The sequence below is a fragment of the Papaver somniferum genome, chromosome 9 (assembly GCF_003573695.1).
Source record: "Papaver somniferum cultivar HN1 chromosome 9, ASM357369v1, whole genome shotgun sequence".
Classification (NCBI taxonomy): domain Eukaryota; kingdom Viridiplantae; phylum Streptophyta; class Magnoliopsida; order Ranunculales; family Papaveraceae; genus Papaver; species Papaver somniferum.
Window position 1 is genome coordinate 126,796,797 of NC_039366.1, and position 21,113 is coordinate 126,817,909.

Genomic DNA, 21,113 nt, shown 5'->3' on the forward strand with positions numbered 1-21,113 from the left:
CAGGCAAAATCCACCTTTTCGTCCATTACAAGAGATGGCAAAACAATCATCTAAACCTATCCTAGACTTCAAAGTCGACATAAACATAGCATCATAAAGAGTTTCAGACAAAAAAAGTAAACTAAGTTTGTGAATCCTATTGAATTCACAAAGTTTTTGGACTGTCAAGGAATCATGCATCCCTCGACAGTTCCAGGAAATGTAACTCATTTCTGGTGCGAGCTCTGGCTCTTGCCAGAAGCTCGCTTGCTGCTGCTAGCGTCTTCAACATCAGTCTCTTCGTCTTCCAGATATAGTTGCCAAGCCGGTGAAGTTGGTTGTTGTTTCCTAGTTCCTTCTTGCTGTCCTGAAGGCTTCTTTCCTTTGTCCTCAGAGTTGCTATGTTGTTGTGTTGTTGTTGTTGCTGCTTCTTTTCTACTTCTGGTCGTTAGAACTTCATATTGAGGTGTGAAAGACCTTGTGGATTCTGGTTGTAATGTAGTAAGTGAGAGGAACTTCCTTGCCTTTGGTGGTGGGGGAGGCGCTGCAAAGTCAGGTGTCGATGGGAGATTGAGATGTTTTGGTAGTACTTTTCTTGGGTGTTGCTCTCTTCTCTTATATGTATGCAGCTGAGGAGATGGTTCAGAAGGTTGAGATGGTTGAGGTGGTTGAGGTTCTGGTGCTGGCTCTGGTACTTGTATTTGGTTGTGTGTAACTTTCGCAGGAGGGACCTCATTTACTTTAGTGATAACCATGCTGACAATTGTGTGCGGGACGTCAAGTGCATTGCTCAATGTCTGAGCATACAGAGGGATAAAGTAATTATGCAGCAGGTTTGTATGGGTGTCAGAGCTTGGCTGATGAGATTGTTGGTGGGCCCTGTGGCGAGTTTCACTGGGGTTTTGGTATGGTGCATTGCATTGTGGGCTCTGGGTCATACGCTTAGCAAGCTTTAGTCTGTCTTCTCTATATATCTCATTGGATCCGGGTACGGGTATACCAAAGTGGATCGGACCTACGGAAATAGGGTTTGGTATGTTATCTGAGCCAGAGGTTTGTCCAGACCCGGATCCTATTTCCGAGCTAGTGTTTGACCCTACACCAAAAATCTTAAAACCTGAACTGAACCCGGATCCAAAATTCTGCATACCTGTGCCTTTGTGCAGCTTTAACAGTGTATCATCATAGTTTCGTCTGTCAGTAGACGAATTTGCATGTTTTCCGCTGTCAGATAAGGATGTACCTCTGACACCCATTAGCCGTTGTTGCAGCAAGATTTGGGGGCGTTGGGGCCATGTAAAACTTTGTTGCACTGTTGGTGTAGTTAGTCGGATCGGGATCGGCTTTGAAACGGTTTTTTCCTGTGCGGTTGTGGTTGGAGAAGGTGGTGGTTGGGGTGTTGGCGGTGATGTTTGTTGATGCAAGGATCTTGGCTGGTATGGTGGTGGGGTGTAGGCTTGGGATGGAAGTGTTGTTTTGAGGTTGGGGTGGTTGAAGAAGATCCTGAACCTGGGTTTGCCGAGGTTGTAGTAAGGTATGAATATTGCGGCCTTGGTTTGACCGCTCTCATCTTGCTGCTAAGGCGGTGATAAGGGAAGAGAGGGTGGTCCGTATCTTGAAGAGCATGTTCAGTGTTAATGAATACATGACATTCATCAGAGATATGTCCAATGAGGCCACAGCGGTAACAGAATGTAGGTAGGTGTTCATAAGCAAACTGTACCCATGTTCTAGCAGTATCGTTTAAGAGTATACCTGGCATGAACGGTTCAGATAGTGTCATCTCTACTCTGCCTCTTACCGGTTTGTAGTCAAGGTCCACTTCTAACACTTCTCCGGTGTCACTGAGCAGTTCTTTCACGGTAGGATCGTCCTCGAAGTATGTTGGTAGCCCTAAGAGATGAATCCAGAAAATTGCAGTTTTAAAACAATCTGCAGGGTTTTTGAGTTACGTGCTCCAGTCTTCAATGAGAACAACATGATTGGACATTATCCAAGTTTTGGTTCGTAAGAGTTGTGTTTTTTCTCTTGCATGTTCAAAAGTGCAGTGGATGATCTTGTTGTCCGTATTAGGCCACGTTCAAAACTTTTTAATCTTCATTGTGCTCCAGTGTTTCGTGACTGCCTGTTTGAGACCGGAGAATGATATCTGTCCTGCAAGTACTGTAACAGCTATACTTCTTCCTTTATGTTCTTGCATGAGAGCTTCCATCCTAGCAGTGAGTTGAAAAAGAGATGTTTCTTCTTTTTTCCTGATGTGTGATGGGTAGTGGTGAGTTATGGGAACTTTTCCAGGGTGATGATTGTTATTGTTTAGTTTTTTCTTTTCCTCTAAAGGGTTAACCTTTTCGTTTGGATTTTGTACTCGATTCTCTTCTTCGTTCTGTTCCTCTTTTGGTACAAAAGGCGTTTGATTTTTTTTCCTTTTTGTTTTTGAGTCTCAGAAGGGTTGGGGATTGAAGCAGGGTTTGGAAAAGTTGGTGGTTCGGTGTAGCATTTGGTTTGAGGAGAAGAGGGTATAGAAGAATCTGTAGAAATACTCACTTTGGTTTGAACGGATGGTCTTGGGACTTGAGTTGTTTTCGGTATCTGGGTTGAGATTGCAGGTCTTGCAGGCTCGCGTGGTGGAGGTGATGATTGTGTTGCACTTTGAGTAGGCGGCCATGCATTGGGTGATGAGGGAGGTGGGTGGCGCTTCATTGGAATGGATAATACAGATGAGAGAAAGAGAGAGACGCGATGAGGTGGGTGATCTCAATTGGGTGCAGCTGAGCGATTGTTGATTATTAAACTCAAAATTAACTCAAAAGGGACTCAGGGATTCGAACTTAGTGGATTCCTGTAAGAATTTTGGGAGGAAAAAGAGGAGATTACGATTACAATCGTAAACAATGGGTGAAAATCCCAGGAATTCTTCACAGAACAGACCAAATCGAAGAGAATACGCAGTGTTTTTGATGATCTTGACTTTTGTCAACGCAACGGCCAACTTGACCAAGAGAGAGAAAAAAAACCCAGAGAGTTAGATTAGCTTCATTCTCTGTCAAGGCGCTGGTCATGTAGCGCGATGGATTTTGAGCATAATTACAGTTAAATCCGCATTATAGAGAAGAGAACTTTGTTCAGCAACCTTTTAAAGTTTCCTCTGGTCTCTCCTTCAAAAACATTTTTTCCCCGAAAAACTCATAAACAGCTCCTCAATGAGAAACCCTCGATTCCTCTTCTTCTCTAGATATCTAAATGCAACACCATTTCTAGGGTTTAAACAAAAGTCTCGATCATTACAAACCTTAGCATATGAAGAGGTTCGAGCTAACAACGACAAACCCTACAAATCAACAGCTTTTGTTCTTCATGGACTCTTAGGATCTGCCAGGAACTGGAGATCTTTCTCTAAGACCCTTGTTTCTTCTCTGGAAAAGAATTCCTATTCATCTGGTAATCCTAATTTTGATTAATTGTTTTTTTTTTTTTTTTTTTTGCAATTGAGATTTTTATTTATCGTATTGAAATTTTTATAGATTGGAGGATGGTTCTTGTGGATATGAGGAACCATGGGAGATCAGCTGAAATTAAAGGTCTTGAACCGCCGAATGATCTTGTAAATGCTGCAAATGATTTGGCTAATTTGGTTAAGTCTGAGGGTTGGGATTGGCCTGATGTTGTTATTGGTCATTCCATGGGTGGAAAAGTTGCGTTACAGTATGCTGAGAGCTGTGCTCGTGGGGATTATGGTGGATCTGCTACTTTGCCTAAACAGGTAATTTCTTTCATGTTCCACTTGTGTTTCAGTGGCTGTTGTTAGGTTAAATTGTTCATGCTTACTGCTTAGCATGAGTGTATGTTGGTAGGTGAAAATTCGTTTAATTCGTCACACTTGAACACTATTGGATATGTGTCAATCTTTAGAAACAAACATTTATACCATTTGTGAGTCAATATTAATGGTGTGGTTTCTTGGCTTTTAACAAGAAGCCTAACAGAGTTGTAAATTTCCTGATAGTCTAAAGCATTCTGGTGATAATGGTTCAATGATTCTTGGTAACCACTTTTCGAACTGTTCCATTCAAATACGATATGGGAAGTGGATGGTGTGAGAATGACGAATTGTATCCTCATAATAAACGATCATGGATTCTAGCTGAACAGAACCTTTTTTGAAATCTGTACTTCCATTTATTTTTTGTATGTAAGCTTAGTATGTCCATCCTCCCATGTAACAAAGTTTTCTACTCTTCCTTGATGCAGAACAGCTTTGGGTACTGGATTCTGTTCCTGGAGAAGTAAATCCTGAGGAGAGTGATGGAGAAGTTGAGAAGGTTTTACAGACCTTACAAAGTTTACCCTCCGAAATCCCATCAAGGAAGTAAGAGTTACTCCCCTTCATTTTTCTGTATTTATGCATGGTAGGCTACAGTTTTCAAGTGTTCAATTGCGAACTTAATAATAACTAGCTTCTATCATAACTTATGATAGATACATTCAACTACACTACCCTATATATGGATCCAGTGTAAAGGCGGATACGTTTTGGAGTTTGTGAACTGCCAGTGAACAACATTTGGATGTGTTTTCTTCTCTTGCGGAAGATCACACGTTAGTAAGAGTATTGACATTAGTAGATCAACTATCTGACATGTCATATTATGTTTCTAAACCTCAGGTGGCTTGTAGATCACATGATGGAGCTTGGGTTCTCCAAATCACTTTCGCAGTGGATTGGAAGCAACCTTAAGAAATCGGGGGACCATGAAACATGGGCTTTTGATCTCCAAGGTGCTGTTGATATGTTCAATTCATACAGGTATAGCTGATTATCTTCATTAATCTGCTGGAATTAGCTTCCATTCGTGCTTTATTCTGAAGGTCTGCGAGCATGATTGAATTTGTAGGGAGAGGAGCTATTGGTCTTTGTTGGAGAACCCACCTGATGGACTACATATTGCCATAGTTCAGGCAGAGAACAGTGACAGGTGGTCTCCAAGTGTGGTTAATCGGCTTGAAAGTCTTGCCTCCAGGACAAGGAAAGAATCCGAAGGAAAGGTTTCAGTTCATCTTCTACCAAAGTCAGGGCATTGGGTTCATGTCGACAATCCCAAAGGGCTGCTCGACATTGTTGCTCCAAATATTGTATCTACTCCATGAAACACACCATAAACTCCGGTAAGAAGTTTATACAATAAAAGGTTGTATTCTCGATTCTCCCTGGGCAGTTTGAGGAAAATTGCTTAGAATCTTCCTTCTGCCATATTATATTATATGGGGACCCAGTTAGAAGTTTTATGAATTTGTTTCCGTTAGACCACTTACTCGTTAGTAGTTACAATTCAGAATTTTGATGTCTTGTATCATCTAAACTATATTCTATCTGTAAAGGAATTACAGTGGTATATTTTCAACAAACTGGATCCAAATAGGAAATATGTTCAAAATTGCATTACCATTGTATTCTACTTCCTATGTTTTTACTTGGGTGGATATTCATTTTTTCAGTTTGAGGTCTTGAAGGACAAGCTAGATATATGATATTCTCCTCAGTGTCCTCGCAGGCTTCTTATAGTAACGTACTGTTTTTTTTTTCAATCAGAAGAAAATCAAGGGTTTCATTAAACAGGGGTTGCCTATTGTTCTTTTTTTTTTTTTTTTGAAACATTTGAAGTACTGGTTTCAGTTGTTGGCTTGGGTATAGCTTTCTTTAAACGCCCAGGAAATCAATGTCATTGATTATTTAGTCGATACTGGAATTTGTAAAAGAAAACTGGGCAGGATTGGTGGTGGCATATGTCGTGTGGTTCATGTTGTTGAGAGAACTTTTTGAGCTTGGTCCCTAGCTTATGGCGTGCGGTGATAGAGTTTTTGAGCTTAGTGTCAAAGCCATTAAAGCTAAGGTTGAAGGCAACGTCAGTTTGAAGACCTTCAAAACAAGAATCAATCGCACCGGAAATGATAGCTGAACTCGAAAAAGAATTGGACGAATTCCTGAATGTTTTTTGTTTACACATAAAATGGCTAGTGGGCTTTATGGGAAGAAAAGTGGATCCTCCTCTTCCTGTCTCATGGAATAGAGATCCTTTGATTCGTTCGGTGAGTCGGTCCATCGTTTACCTAGAAAGACGTGTTTGTCATTACCCGTTTCAGTATGTGGCTGTGATTGAGGTTCTTTTTCATGGCCGACAACCCACCGTTCTTGTCCGTGCATTTTGACTCCCCATGGCCCGCAATTATTAGAATTTTTTCTTCTAGAAAAGAAAGGTTTCCACCCAACAATAAGTTCTAGACTCGTGCATTTTCCTTGTGTTTGGTGGAATTTCTTTTGTTAATTCTAACGTCGTTGATGACGTTGTCCTCACCAAGTTTCAAAGAGATGAGTATCTATAAAAATAGAATTTTAGAAGCAGGGGAGTAAAGAAATTAGAATATAGAAGAAACTTAAGAAAAATAGAAAACAGAAAAAAATGGAAGGTGAATTTGTAGTTGGGAAGATGAAATTGGGTTCACAAGGTCTTGAAGTATCAAAACAAGGACTTGGGTGTATGGGCATGTCAGCTTTCTATGGTCCTCCAAAGCCTGAATCCGATATGATAGCTCTAATCCATCACGCCATTGAAAAGGGTATTACATTCTTGGATACATCAGATATGTATGGTCCGTTTACTAATGAAATTTTACTTGGCAAAGCACTTGTGGGTAAGAGAGACAGAGTTCAATTAGCTACCAAATTTGCTGTTAGCTTTGGAGATGGGGGTATGTCGATTCGTGGGGATCCTGAATATGTTAGAGCTTGTTGTGAAGCTAGTCTCAAGAGACTTCAAGTTGATTGTATTGATCTTTATTATCAACACAGAATTGATACCAAAGTCCCCATTGAAGTCACAGTATGTTTTCTCTACAACCACCTTATTATTTTTTTCATTTGTCTTGTTAACTTGTATGTTCACAACTTTGTTTTTCATTTCATCTCTTTAAAGATTGGGGAACTCAAAAAGCTCGTTGAAGAGGGGAAGATCAAATACATAGGGCTGTCGGAGGCGTCGGCTTCAACCATTAGGAGAGCACATGCTGTTCATCCAATAACAGCAGTTCAGTTAGAATGGTCATTGTGGACTAGAGATGTAGAGGAAGACATTCTTCCTACTTGTAGGTGAGATTTATCTATCTTCGTCTGCATTTACTAATATTGAAGTGTTTGTTTATTTGTAAAACTCAATTTTGATCTGAATGCCATACAGAGAACTAGGAATTGGAATTGTTCCATACAGCCCTTTGGGAAGAGGCTTCTTTTCGTCTGGGGCAAAGTTAGTAGACAGCCTAGCCGATAACGACTTCAGAAAGGTATATAATCTTATATGCTCCGACTTAGGACATTGAGTTGGGTTAGAGATATCTGATCATGTTTGAGAGTATATATTCTGACATTCGGCTGTGTCCGATTTTTCTCACGACCTTGAAATGTGTTGTATTTCTGCAGAGTCTACCTAGGTTTCAAGCAGAGAATCTTGAGCACAACAAACATATTTTTGAACAAGTTAACAAAATGGCTCTAAAGAAAGGATGCACCCCATCCCAACTTGCATTGGCATGGGTACATCATCAAGGAATCGATGTTTGTCCAATACCAGGCACGACCAAGATTGAGAACCTCAATCAGAATATAGGTGCTCTCTCAGTGAAACTGACAGAATCAGAATTGGCAGAACTTGAATCTCTGGCTTCCAACGAAGATTCCGTAAAGGGTGACAGGTATGATGGAATGGGTTCAACCTGGAAATATACAGATACTCCTAGTCTGTCCTCTTGGAAAAAAGATTAAACTTTTTGTTTCTCGGTATGCATCTGTTTTGTATGAGCTTCCCTGCTCTAAGTTTCAGTCCATCAAACCTGCATTATGCATGAGTAATAAGAGTTATCTAGATGGTGCACTGGTTTTGTTTGATTTGCCATGGTCGTTGTGTAATTTAAAAATTGAAACTTGTTTGGAACATAATGATAACATTGTAACGGGGAAGCAACAGTGCCATGTATCACACTCTATTGATCCATTAAACCTCCTTTGTAACAGCCTTGCATAGTTTCACTCTAATCAGTGGAAACAAGTCTACATTGCTTCTCAGTTCTCACTGATCATCTAGACTTATGGTGATAAATATCGGCATATACTCTGGCCGTAAGGACTCAAACATTGTGCAAATTGTTGAACTTCTCGGTTTCTTTGAGATGGTAGTATAGACCCAAGTTCATAAATTCTTCTCGAGCTTCCTCATCCGATACCTCTGCGACTATCAAGATGAACACTCGTAATTTCCATACCACATATTCCTGTCACTTGTGATGCACACTCGTAATTCCCATACCACATATTGCTGTCACTTGTGTTGCCTGAGATCAACAATAAAATTCCCATACCACATATTCCTGTCATTTGTGTGGCCTGAGATAAAAAATGATGTCAAAATGTAACAAATTAAAGTACTAGATTAATAATCTTTGTCAGTTCACCTAGCTAGTAGTGCAAATCAGTCATCAACAGTCAATAATTTCAAACGCATGGTTTACGGTATTATCATTTTGGAAAACAAGTATGCAAAACCAGTGCAACCATTGTGATTTAAATTCACAAGTTACTGTACCATCCAAGTAAACAACTGTAAATCAAATATTCTTCTTTACAATAGCAATTTTATGAGAGTTTATCTTTTATTGCTTACCTGTGCCCCATTCATTATCTCGTAATCCATTAGGATTACAGAGCCAAAGTTAGACCCATAGTTATCGGTGACAAGCAGAAACAACACCGTTCATTGTTACGAATATTGGCCTGCCCTTGGCCATAAAAGCTCGAACACTGTGCAAAATGTGACGTGACGACTCAAGGGCTTGCTGAAAAGCTCGGCTGGATACAAGTCCATAAGTTCTTGTCGAGCTACAGCATCAGATATTGCTATGATGCTCATTTTTCCCATACAACCTATTCCCATCATTTGTGTTGTCTGAAATCAAAAATTAAGTAAAAAGATTAACCCACTAAATCTAACAAATTTAAAGTATCAGAAAATGAAAGCTTCATCTTTTATTGCTTACTGGTATATCACAGTCCATCGATTTCCAAACACTTTCATAACATAATCGCTTGCGTCTGTCAATACTTGTGGCCCATGGATCATGTGCAAGTGAATACATCTTGGATTTTTAAAATTTATTTTGCTTTTAGTTACTCGTTGTCCGCTGTAATTTAAACAGTTAATTACATATTTACAAATAAAAGAATATATAAAAATACCATTAATTAAAGTAATAGAAAGAAAAATGCTATCATTCATCGTTAGGGCATATGATTCACGAGAAAATTATGCGTTTTTTGAGGGATTGTTTATGAAGTTCTTTCTTACCATAACCATTCTGATAACTTCTTCAAGAAGATATCAATCGGTAAGAACTCCAAAAACCATTTCTCAAAAAATATTAGATTTTTCTTTGCACGTCTACTCTACCTTAAATGTAGAACCCACAATTGGGGGATACCACCACAAATTTGGGGATACTTAAAAAAAAACAACATTATGAAGTAATTTGGGGAACCCCTTATCCAAAAATAAGTTGATAATGTCTAAATCAACCTTGAGTATCCTGTATCCCCTTTGCTAAATCTCCATCGGTATTGCTTTTAGTTCCATTTTCCTTTGCTTTCCTGTTGCAGATTTCATCCTTGTCTTTAACACCTAATTATAGAAATTACAGAAACATAAAGATGATGGAAATTGTTTCTTTTTTAACTTTCAGGCTTTCAGGTAAGAACATTTTGATGCTTCATAGATTAAGTTGATTCCCACACAAAACAGAGAATATAGTCTCAAGAAACCGGGCTCTAGTATAATCATGAAGATGGAGATATGTCGGATCATGAATATCAGTAGAGGCAAAACAACTAAATAACACGCAAATCCCCAAGCATATATGTTTTTACGATTTTTTCTTAATCGCACTTGCATATATCAAGCTACTGAAAAGCATTACAATTTTTCGGGCACAACAAATCCCTCTAGTATCTTCCTTTGACTCGCACCAATTCATACAGTCCCGTAACTAATCAGCAAACTTAAGCGAACCCAACGCATCCCTGAAATCTTCCCTAGCACAAGCTAATCGATCTCTTACGTTTGTTAAATCTCCATCGGTATTGCTTTAAGCCTACAAACAATTCCGACTGTTTCAGTCGGTATTGCATTCAAACAAAAACCCAAACCGAAAGTCATCGTCGGTATTGTCTTCAAACCTATACTAATGCCGACGATGACACTGTAAACCGAATTTCAGAGAAATTAAAATCCTTGCTGCAAGTTCAGGATTTTTCTGACGAAACCTTTATCTTCATGGATTTTCCAGAGCTTCGATCAAATTATCAGCAGATTATCAAAGAAAAAGGAACGGGGAATACCCATTTAAAAGAATTTAGGTTTTTTTAGTAAAGGGCAGTATTTATATCTTATCACCTCTATAAATACCCCCTTAGCAATAATTCAGACCTAAATAACTGAGAGTATACCCCAATTTGTGTGAGTATCCCCCAATTGTGGGTTCTAAATGTATTTTAGATCTCTCATTTATTGCATTTTTATTAACGATGTACGAATTTTGAGTCACTTGTTAAAGTTTATAAGTAAAATTTATTTTCTTAAAAAAGTAACAAAATAAAAATCGAAGCTACTCATGTTCAAAACAAAATAGTAAGATGACTTTCATAGACTAATAAAGTCGGCTCTTGTGGCACGCATCGTGTATGAAGACATAATTTTGTCTCATAATTTATGTAAATGAGGAAGTGATAAAAAAAGGGGTTTTAAACATACCATAATTGTATTACTGTGCAAACCTCATCTTATATCATAGGGTTCGTTCAAATTAGACAACGTTATCTGCATCAGAAAAAGGTTGAGACGTCAAGTAACTTGATAAATAATCTTGAGAAATAATAATATCCTCATATTAAAAGTGGAGGATAAAAATATGTGTACTGGCGAAATTGGACCCAAATGTTTGAATTGACCAATATATGAACAATTATAAAACAAGAGCACCAACTATCGAGGATTTCAAAGTATGCAGATTAAGGACATACTGAGTAGTATGCAGATTAATATTCACAAGAAACCTTTTAACTATCTATATAAAAATATTTATGTGTGATTCATGTTCCCACAAGAATAACGATTTCTTGAATATATATATTTTATATTGAGTATTCTCAATTTTTCCTGAAAAGAAAAATGGAAAAAAAATCCTTAGTACAAAATGTTTTGAATTGACAGATAAAAATTTGATCAATAAGTACAAGTAAAGAAAAATGTGAAAAAATAAAATAAGTTAAATAGCACTATAACTGTTAGAAATGAAAATATTTGAGAGTAAATGATCGAAAACAATATAAGAACTTTGGAAAAACATGAAAACTATGAAACTATTATTCAAGATCTACTAAAAAGTGATAGCATGCATACTTGATTATGTATATTGTATGAAGATGATTGAAGTAGAACGAAGGAGAAAAGAGGAAAAGAAATTAACAATATAAATTTTTGGTGTTGTTGATAGATTATCCTAATGTCTAATGCTAAATGACTCTTCTTTCATGCCAAAAACTTTGGTTTCATCTTTTTCTTTATCTCACTTTCTCTATACCATTATCACTTCTTTAGTAAGTTTGTGTAGTGGTATGGATTTTCAAGTAGGGTATTTATAATAGAGAAAATTGGAGAATCATTTATAATAGTATCTTTACCTTTCCAAAGGTCCCAAAAGATATTATTACTTTGTGGATTGGGTAATTTAGGAAAGTTACACATTTATTTTGATAGGTATATATAGTTTTGTAAAATGGTGTTTCCAAAATATTTTCTTCAAATTTGTTATCGCTTGGTATGTATGAAAAGAATGGCATCCAAAGCGTGAAATACTGTGAGAGTAACAGTGTGGGTGAATCCTCCCTCTATATATATAATGATAATTTGTTATTTAAGATAATTAACGAACGTTATTCTATTGTTACGCAGTAATTATTTTATTTGTCGCGTGTCGTATAATTATGCTATCTTCTTAATATTGTCGGGGGTTAAAAAATCCTATTTTTAAATTTTCGAATCGCGGCGTATATGATAGTTAAAATTCTAGACAATTAGTTTAGTTTCCAGAGTAATTTATTTTTCAGTTTTCACCTGATTGATATGGATCACGTGGCAAGTTGCACGTTAAACAGCTGGAACATAAATAAAAACCGTTGTAATTTATTTCTAATTATACATACAACTTACGGGAGGAATCAACATTCTGAAGTTAATAATTATCATCTAGACTAAAATTTTAATCTCTACATCCGTTTCGTGCTCTTAATCAAATATTTATTTTATAATTCTCTTCAATGAATCACATTTTGATCCCTCTAAAATATTCGTCAAGATCTATCAATAATACCTAAGTCTTTTACATTGATTTTATTTTTGTAAGAAAAAAGGAGAGGCCATCAACCCATGTCAAATGAGTACGTTGCATTTATGAGATTTCAAGGAAAAAAGACAAAAGTTGACTAGGAACTGACGTGGATTCAACTAAGATGGAATATTCATTAATGTTGTTATAAAATCCTATTTTATTTAAGAATATTTATGACAATGGTAAATGCGTTATTGAATCAGTTACATGTGAGAATCGTTAACTTTAGTAATCACGTGTCTCACATTGTTGTTGTCGTTACTTTTGATAGTCTAACAATGACTCAATAAATGGATTACATTCATTAATATTCCGTAAAACAACTTATTTCCCTAATTAATAACATCGTGAATAACGATTCTATTAGAGCATCATTGATATCTCCAATGGAGTTTGAGTTTCTAAATAATTAATGTCACCTAGAATTTTAGATACTCTAACAATAAAGAAAATTCTTTGATAATGATTAGATAAGGAAAAATTAGGATCAGTAAGCAATCAAAATGTGGATGATAGTATCCATATTTGGAGAATCTTATCCAAACTCAGGTCATTAATTTTGAGATTTTTAAATTTAAAAAACCTTGTAAAAATAGTGTTTTTTGATCTAACCAGAGAAATGAGTTTATTAGTTTAAACATAAGAGTCTTTGTCAACAACTCACATATCTTTATAGCAAAGATAGGTTTGAGTGGTTACCAAACAAATTCTTCCTTTGTTGTTTAGAATACGGTTCAAAGGACTTGCTATCATGTGCGTGACTCTCGAAGTCGAAGGCGCAAGGATACTGAGGAAACTAAGTAGCTAGGGGTAGTCTACTTGGTCTCAACTATATGAAGTTGGTATTAGATTGTGTATGTCGGCTTAATTCTGAGAGTATTCAAAACTGGACTAGGTCCCGAGGTTTTTCTGCATTTACGGTTTCCTCGTTAACAAAATCTTGTTGCGCCATTTACTTTATAATTCTGCGTTATAACTGTTTTATTATAATTTGAAAAAGCGGGGGTCTAACAGCACCACACAGTAATTCGATTAGCATTCTGTATGGACAAACTCCGAAATACTTTGCTTGAGAATCAACTAGACAGTCAGAGTCAATATAGATTAAAGTATCTCAAGGAGTCAATATCTCTCGCTTGTTTTGATTTACTCAAGCTAAAACAATAGCGAGTCTTTAATCAAACACAAGGAATAACTTGGACGGTACCAAAGACCAATATCCAAGGATCAATCAATATCAATCAACAACCAAAGGTTGGATTTCCAATTGATGATCTTAACGCACAACCTGTATTATTTCAATTATATAAAAAATATAATGCGGAAAAGAAATAACACAGACACCATAAGTTTTGTTAACGAGGAAACCGAAAATGCAGAAAACCCCCGGGACCTAGTCTAGATTGAATACACACTGTATTAAGCCGCTACAGACACTAGCCCACTCCAAGATAACTTCGGACTGGACTATAGTTGAACCTCAATCAGTCTCCCACCGAGCCAAGGTACAGTTGTACTCCTACGCCTTTGATCCCAGCAGGACACTGCGCACTTGATTCCCTTAGCTGATCTCACCCACAACTAAGAGTTGCTGCAACCCAAAATCGCAGACTTGATAATAAACAAATCTGTCTTACACGGAAAAGTCTATCAAAGGATAAATTTGTCTCCCACAGAAAAACCCTAGGTTTTTGTTCCGTCTTAAGATATAAAATCAAGGTGAACAGGAACCAATTGATAATCCAGTCTTATATTCCCGAATAACAGCCTAGATTAATCAATCACCTCTCAACAATCCTTCTTGACTACACAAGCGGTTTTTCGAGGAATCACAAACAGTGGGACAAAGATGTTTGTGACTTCTTTATCTTGCCTATCGGAGAACTCTCACGATATCAAGACAATAAATAGATTGTACTCGTACGATAGAAGATGCAAGATCAGATCACACAACTACGATAAAATTAGTATCGGTCTGGCTTCACAATCCCAATGAAGTCTTTAAGTCGTTAACCTGGTTTTAGAGAAGAAAACCAAAGGTTAAAGGAGAATTGAATCTAGCGAGCGCACTAGTATCACACAGACGTGTGGGGATTAGTTTTTCACAATGCTAGATGTCTCCTATATATAGCCTTCAAATCAGGGTTTTGCCTTAGTTACGAAGCAATCCATATTCACCGTTAGATGAAAACCTGATTTAGATTCAAGCTAATATTTCTCAACCGTTAGATCGAAAACTTAGCTTGTCACACACACTTGGGTAGACGTTTACTGGGTTTGTAAACATCGTGCCCAAACGTGTACGTGTATGTTAGTTTAACATAGTAACCCAAAAGGTTAACCATATGAGCATTTCATATTAACCTAGTTCTTCTTCACCATAACTAGTTCAATTGACTCAAATGAACTAGTTAGAGAGTTGTTCAATTGCTATGAGATCTTATGAAACTACACAAGACACAATTGAAACAAAGATGATTCGATTCGATGAATCGGATCATGAGCTTTATAGCCACGGTTTGCATAAAGCATTCCTTAGTAATTTAAGTTTCATGTTCAGAGAAAATCTTTAGATCATAACCACTTAAGCTCGCAAACAAGTTCGCGGCCTCAAGGAAACCGGCAGAGTTTTCCAAACTCAGCAAAAAATCTCGGCAAAGAGACTTCCGCCAGTTCGCGGACTGAGTTCGCGGACTAAACACGCAAACGAGTTTTTGGAAAATCCCAGCAGAAATTCTCGGTAAGAGAACATCCGTCAGTTCGCAGACTTGGAAAAGACAATTCCTCCGGTTTCTCTCAATCAACAAAGTTCGAAAACTTCGGATTAAGGAATACATAGTTATGTAATCTAAACTCTTATTCCAATCATTGAGACATTCTCAGAGGACGTTATATATCCGTTATTCACAGAATGTTTCACGTCAGAGAAATTCTCAGAGTAATTGAAACTTTTCATGACTTTCGTCACTAGGTGAAGATAAACTTGATCAAAGCAAAACGCTTTACCAACACACAATTTCGAGAAAAAGATAAGTAGTGAATACTCAGCTCGAAATGTCAAATGTGTATGATCCAGTCTATATAGTATACGACTTTTTGTCTCATAAGAAGTAGGAGTTAGAATAGATATACTTTTGAGTGATAGATAAGTTCAAGTCTCCACATACCTTTTTGTTGATGAAGTTCCACGGTTCCTTGCGTAGATCTTCATCGTTGTATGATGAATCGCCATGAAGTCCTTGAGCTCAACTATACTTTTGTATCCTAGTCCGAGACTTAGCTATAATAGACTAGAAATCAAGACTCATAGTTTTGATCACTAACATTGACAAACATGCTTGATATAGTAACGCATGCGAGGTCGACCGAGCGATGATCTAACAATCTCCCCCTTTGTCAATTTTAGTGACAAAACTATTAATACATATGGAATACAAAAAAGATAAACTTTAGTGGCTCCTATTTCATAGTCTAATCTTCAACGTTCCTTGAAATCTTCGTCCTTCCAAGTACTCCAATGATCCCAAATGTTGTAAGTTTAGCACCACCGTTGTTGAAGATCCGTAGCTATAACAATGAGAGAAATCGAGATTCTCGATCATTATTATACAGTGTCATAGTATCATTATGTAACATCAAAGTCCAATTGCATCACGACTTTAACAACAATACTATGGTGATATGTATCATTCCCCCTTAGTCAATACTCCATCTCGATCATGGAAACCACTCCCTCTTACACAATGATCCGAAAACCACATGTATTTGTAGTGTGAACTACATTATTTCTCCCCCTTTTTGTCAATAAAATTGGCAAAGGTAAAAGAACGGGATCATAATGAAATTTCCAAAAGAGACATTTCATAGACTAAAAGAAAAAATACATACCAACTTAATTTAAATGCAATCATAAAGCCGAAGATAAATGTATTCATCAAGGAGTTTTAGATACAAGATAACCCCTATAAAATTCCACAGTCGCACACCCCGCAAGATATTACCATTAAGCACAAGTTCAAAAGAACTCTCCCCCATTTGATGTCATTCCCGAAAGAACAACAAGAGCGACCTTAATTTCGAAAGAAAAGAAGGATTTTGAAGCACTAAAAAGACAATAACGACAATCCTACAGAAACTGAACTGGAAAGTACCTACTGGAGTTTCAGACTCAATTTCCCAAAAGATAAGGATAAGCATAGGGGCAAGAGTCAATGAAACGTTTTAATGAACCAAAACAACACCAATAGACTGCCACAAGTGTTGAAACGTTGCAGTGTCTAAGGGTTTGGTGAGAATATCATCTAATTGTTGTTCAGAAGGCACAAACTCCATACTGATGATACCATTTTCATAAAGATCACGAATAAAATGGTACCTTATGTCAATGTGCTTTGTTCTTGAGTGCTCAACAGGATTCTCAGTAATTCGAATCGCACTGGAGTTATCACAAAAGATCTTCATTATTCCAGTATCAATTCCATAATTAGAAAGCATCTGTTTCATCCATAGGAGTTGAGTACAACATGATCCGGCAGCAATATATTCTGCTTCACATGTGTACAGGGATTGAGAGTTTTGCTTCTTGCTATGCCACGCTACAAGATTGAGACCTACATAGTAGAAGCCCCCTGATGTACTTTTTCTGTCTTCTATACATCCTTCCCAATCAGCATCAGAATAAGCAGAAAGGTCAGCATTAGTATCAAAAGTGTACGAGAGACCATACCCAACAGTGTGATTTGTATATCGTATGATTCTCTTTGAAGCTGCAAGATGAGATTCTTTTGGATCCGCCTGAAACCTGGCACAACAACCAACACTGAAAGAAATGTCAGGTCTAGTAGCTGTAAGATACAAAAGGCTACCTATAATGGATCGATATAATTTTTGATCCACTTTTGCTCCTTTCTCATCCCTGTGCAATTTACCAGTAGTAGGCATAGGAGTCAACTAAGGAGATGACTTATCCAGACCAAATCTTGACACAAGATTACGTGCATACTTATCTTGGGATAAGTAAATACCCTCCTTATGTTTTTGAATCTGTAATCCTAAGAAGAATTTCAATTCACCAACATTGCTCATTTCAAACTCTTTAGCAAGAGAGACTTGGAAATCTTTTGCGAAATTTTCAGAAGTTGATCCATAGATGATATCATCTACATAGATTTGATAAATGACCACATCTTTCCCACTCCATTTGGTAAACAATATTTTATCAGCTCCTCCTTTTGAAAAACCTTTTCTAATAAGAGAGGTAGTAAGTTTCTCAAACCAGGCTCTTGGTGCTTGCTTCAATCAATATAACGCCTTTTTGAGCTTTAGCATATGATCTAGGAATTCAGAGTTTTCGAACCCCTTAGGTTGAGCGACATAGACTTCCTCTTTTAAAATTCCATTCAGGAAGGCTGATTTTATGTCCATCTGAAACAACTTAATCTTGAGAAAGCAGGCATGGGACAATAAAAGTTGAATGGAATCAAGACATGCCACAGGTGCAAAGGTTTCGTCAAAATCGATTCCTTCAATCTGTGAATATCCTTGAGCGACAAGTCTAGCTTTATTTCTGACAATTGTGCCAAATTCATCTGACTTGTTTTTGAATATCCATTTGGTACCAACAATATTGACATTTGGAGGACAAGGTACACGTTCCCAGACATCTTGTCTTTCAAATTGATTTAACTCTTCATGCATCGCATTTACCCAAAAGGGATCTTTTAGAGCTTCATCAATATTCCTTGGTTCCACCTGCGAAAGATAACAACCAAAATTGCATATATTTTGAAGTTGACCCCTTGTTTTGGATGTATAATCCCTTCCCCCAATGATATTGTTGGGGTCATGATTCCTTTGAACCCAAAGATGCCGTGGAGGGACATGTTCTTGTTCATCAGGAATGGCTTGATCAGTGTTCTTCTCCTCGTCACTAGAAATGTCAGGATCAATAACAGTTGGGATAACTTCAACTGATTCTAGAATTTCTTTGACTTTCTCAATTGTCTCAGTTGGAGGCAACTCAGTAGGAGAACTATCTTGACGAAAATTACTAATGTCGTCGATGATAACATTAGCAGATTCCATCATGACTTGTGTTCAGAGATTAAAAACTCGAAAACCACGACTATCAGAAGCATAGCCAAGAAAGATACCTTCGTCACTTTTGGTGTCGAATTTCCCTTTTTGTTCTCGATCTTTCAAAATATAGCACTTACTTACAAACACCCTGAGATAGTGTAGGTTGGGTTTCCTTCCATACCATAACTCATAAGGAGTGTTAAGGATTTTAGACCGTAAATACACACGGTTGATCAAGTAACATGCTGTAAACACAACTTCTCCCCAAAATCTTAAAGGTAATTTTTTGTTGTGGAGCATTACCCTGGCCATTTCCTGGATGTTCCTATTCTTTCTCTCAGCAACTCCATTAGCTTGAGGAGTAATTGGTGGTGAATATTGTTGAATGATCCCCAGTTCGTCACAGAACTCAAATACCTTTGTGTCTTTGAATTCAGTGCCACGACCGCTACTAATTTTCTTTAGTTTGCGACCTTGTTCGTTATGGATCCTTTTAACAATAATCTTGAATTCACTAAGGGTTTCATTCTTATGGGATAGGAATGCGACCCAAGTAAATCTGGTGTAATCATCTACCATAACTAAAGCATACTTCTTACTGGCAACAGTGGGTTGTTGAATTGGTCCGAAGAGGTCCATATGAATTAAATCAAGTGGAGCTTTAGTGAGAATATCTCGAGATGATTTGTGGTGAAATTTAGTTTGCTTACCCTTTTGACAGGCACCACATACACTTTCAATCTTTGCATTGATTTTGGGAATGCCTCTAACAAGTTCTTTGTTAATGATCTTAGTTAGAAGGCGATAATTGATGTGACCAAAACGCTCATGACAAAGATGTGTAGATTCCACCTTAGTCAAATTGCAACGGTTGCTAAACTGAGTACCAAGAAGATAATAGTTGTTTTTACCACGAGTTCCTTGAAAAATCACTTTCCCAGATTTGTCAATAATGTCACATCCATTCGCATTGAAGACAACTCGATGGCCCTTGTCGCAAATTTGACTAATAGAAAGAATATTAGTAGTCATACATTTAACGTATACCACATCATGGATTTCTGGAACACCGGGTAGCTTGATCGTTCCCTTTTTACTAATGTAGCAACAACTTCCATCTCCGAATGTTACAAGACCTCCTTCATAGTCAACAGAGGAAACAAACCAAGTGAGATCACCTGTCATATGTCGACTGCATCCACTATCAAGAAACCATTGAAAGGGAGATGTGGATCTTAAAGCAAAGGCACCCATACTACTAGTACTTCTCAATTTAGAGTTTCCTGGTAGTGTTGTATGAACTTTTAGAGAATCATACAGTTGTTTAGCTTTCTTACAAAGATTACTTGCAACGTTAAGACTCTTTTGAAAGGACATACAAGATTGATGTATATGATCGGATGGATCACAACATGAGCATATGCTTTGAAGATCGTCTGACTGGTTCCTTGTCATATCAGTTTTCTCAACATTCTGTCGTTGATTACTATCTGATTTATGACTTTTCTTGAAAGAGGAACAACTGAGATTTTTCAACTTCTCAAAGGGAGTATTTACAGATATCAAATCCTTAAGAATTGCAATTTCCGCAACAAGACCATAGTTGATCCGGATTTGTTCATCCAACCCTTTTTGAAGAGACACCAGTTTGTCAGACCTTTTCTTGTGGTTTTTTTTTTAAACCTGGTGAAGCGCCTATTGAGACTTTATAGTCCATTTAGTCAGATCGCTACAAACACAGACTTTTGAGGTATTTAATGTGTTTGCCTGCTCTGATACCAATTGAAAAAGTGGGGGTCAAGCAACACCATCCAATAATTCGATTAGCAATCTGTATGGACAAACTCCGAAATACTTTGCTAGAGAATCAACTAGACAGTCAGACTCAATCTAGATTAAAGTATCTCAAGGAGTCAATATCTCTCGCTTGTTTTGATTTACTCAAGCTAAAACAGTAGCGAGTCTTTAATCAAACACAAGGAATAACTTGGACGGTACCAAAGACCAATGTCCAAGGATCAATCAATATCAATCAACAACCAAAGGTTGGATTTCTAATTGATGATCTTAATGCACAATCTGTATTATTTAAATTATATAAAAAATATAATGCGGAAAAGAAATAACACAGCCACTAGAAGTTTTGTTAATGAGGAAACCACAAATGCATAAAAACCCCGGGACCTAGTCCAGATTGAATACACACTGTATTAAGCCGCTACAGACACTAGCCTACTCCAAGCTAACTTCGGACTGGACTATAGTTGAACCCCAATCAGTCTCCTACCGATCCAAGGTACAGTTGTACTCCTACGCCTATGATCCCAGCAGGACACTGCGCACTTGATTCCCTTAGCTGATCTCACCCACAACTAAGAGTTGCTGTAACCCAAAATCGCAGATTTGATAATAAACAAATCTGTCTCACACAGAAAAGTCTATCAAAGGATAAATCTGTCTTCCACAGAAAAACCCTAGGTTTTTATTCCGTATTAAGATATAAAATCAAGGTGAACATGAACCAATTGATAATCCGGTCTTATATTCCCGAAGAATAGCCTATATTAATCAATCAC

The 21,113-nt window shown here is 37.3% G+C and overlaps 3 protein-coding genes and 1 long non-coding RNA gene across 5 annotated transcripts; 2 read left to right on the top strand and 2 right to left on the bottom strand.

The window, feature by feature from the left end:
- Positions 1-206: 206 nt before the first annotated feature.
- On the bottom strand, positions 207-1,235 carry LOC113312563. Its single transcript, XM_026561307.1, has one exon. It carries the CDS (start codon positions 1,233-1,235, stop codon positions 207-209), a length of 1,029 nt encoding a protein of 342 aa, XP_026417092.1.
- A 1,796-nt stretch (positions 1,236-3,031) lies between these two features.
- On the top strand, positions 3,032-5,422 carry LOC113308119 (protein ABHD11-like). The gene is made up of 5 exons (XM_026556604.1): positions 3,032-3,417; positions 3,501-3,739; positions 4,233-4,345; positions 4,643-4,783; positions 4,872-5,422. Exons 1-5 carry the CDS (start codon positions 3,180-3,182, stop codon positions 5,122-5,124), a joined length of 984 nt encoding a protein of 327 aa, XP_026412389.1. The 5' UTR covers positions 3,032-3,179; the 3' UTR covers positions 5,125-5,422.
- An 894-nt stretch (positions 5,423-6,316) lies between these two features.
- On the top strand, positions 6,317-8,097 carry LOC113308118 (probable aldo-keto reductase 2). The gene is made up of 4 exons (XM_026556603.1): positions 6,317-6,854; positions 6,948-7,120; positions 7,209-7,311; positions 7,448-8,097. The coding sequence occupies exons 1-4, from the start codon at positions 6,435-6,437 to the stop codon at positions 7,787-7,789; spliced, it is 1,038 nt and encodes a 345-aa protein (XP_026412388.1). The 5' UTR covers positions 6,317-6,434; the 3' UTR covers positions 7,790-8,097.
- LOC113308120 lies at positions 7,926-10,452 on the bottom strand. Of its 2 annotated transcripts, XR_003339507.1 has the most exons (4): positions 9,366-10,452; positions 9,058-9,201; positions 8,685-8,966; positions 7,926-8,407 (listed from the first exon to the last, which is right to left on the bottom strand). It is a non-coding gene; the product is annotated as an uncharacterized LOC113308120 (long non-coding RNA). The 2 variants fall into 2 exon arrangements; XR_003339506.1 differs by having other exon boundaries at positions 9,058-10,452.
- Positions 10,453-21,113: the final 10,661 nt, after the last annotated feature.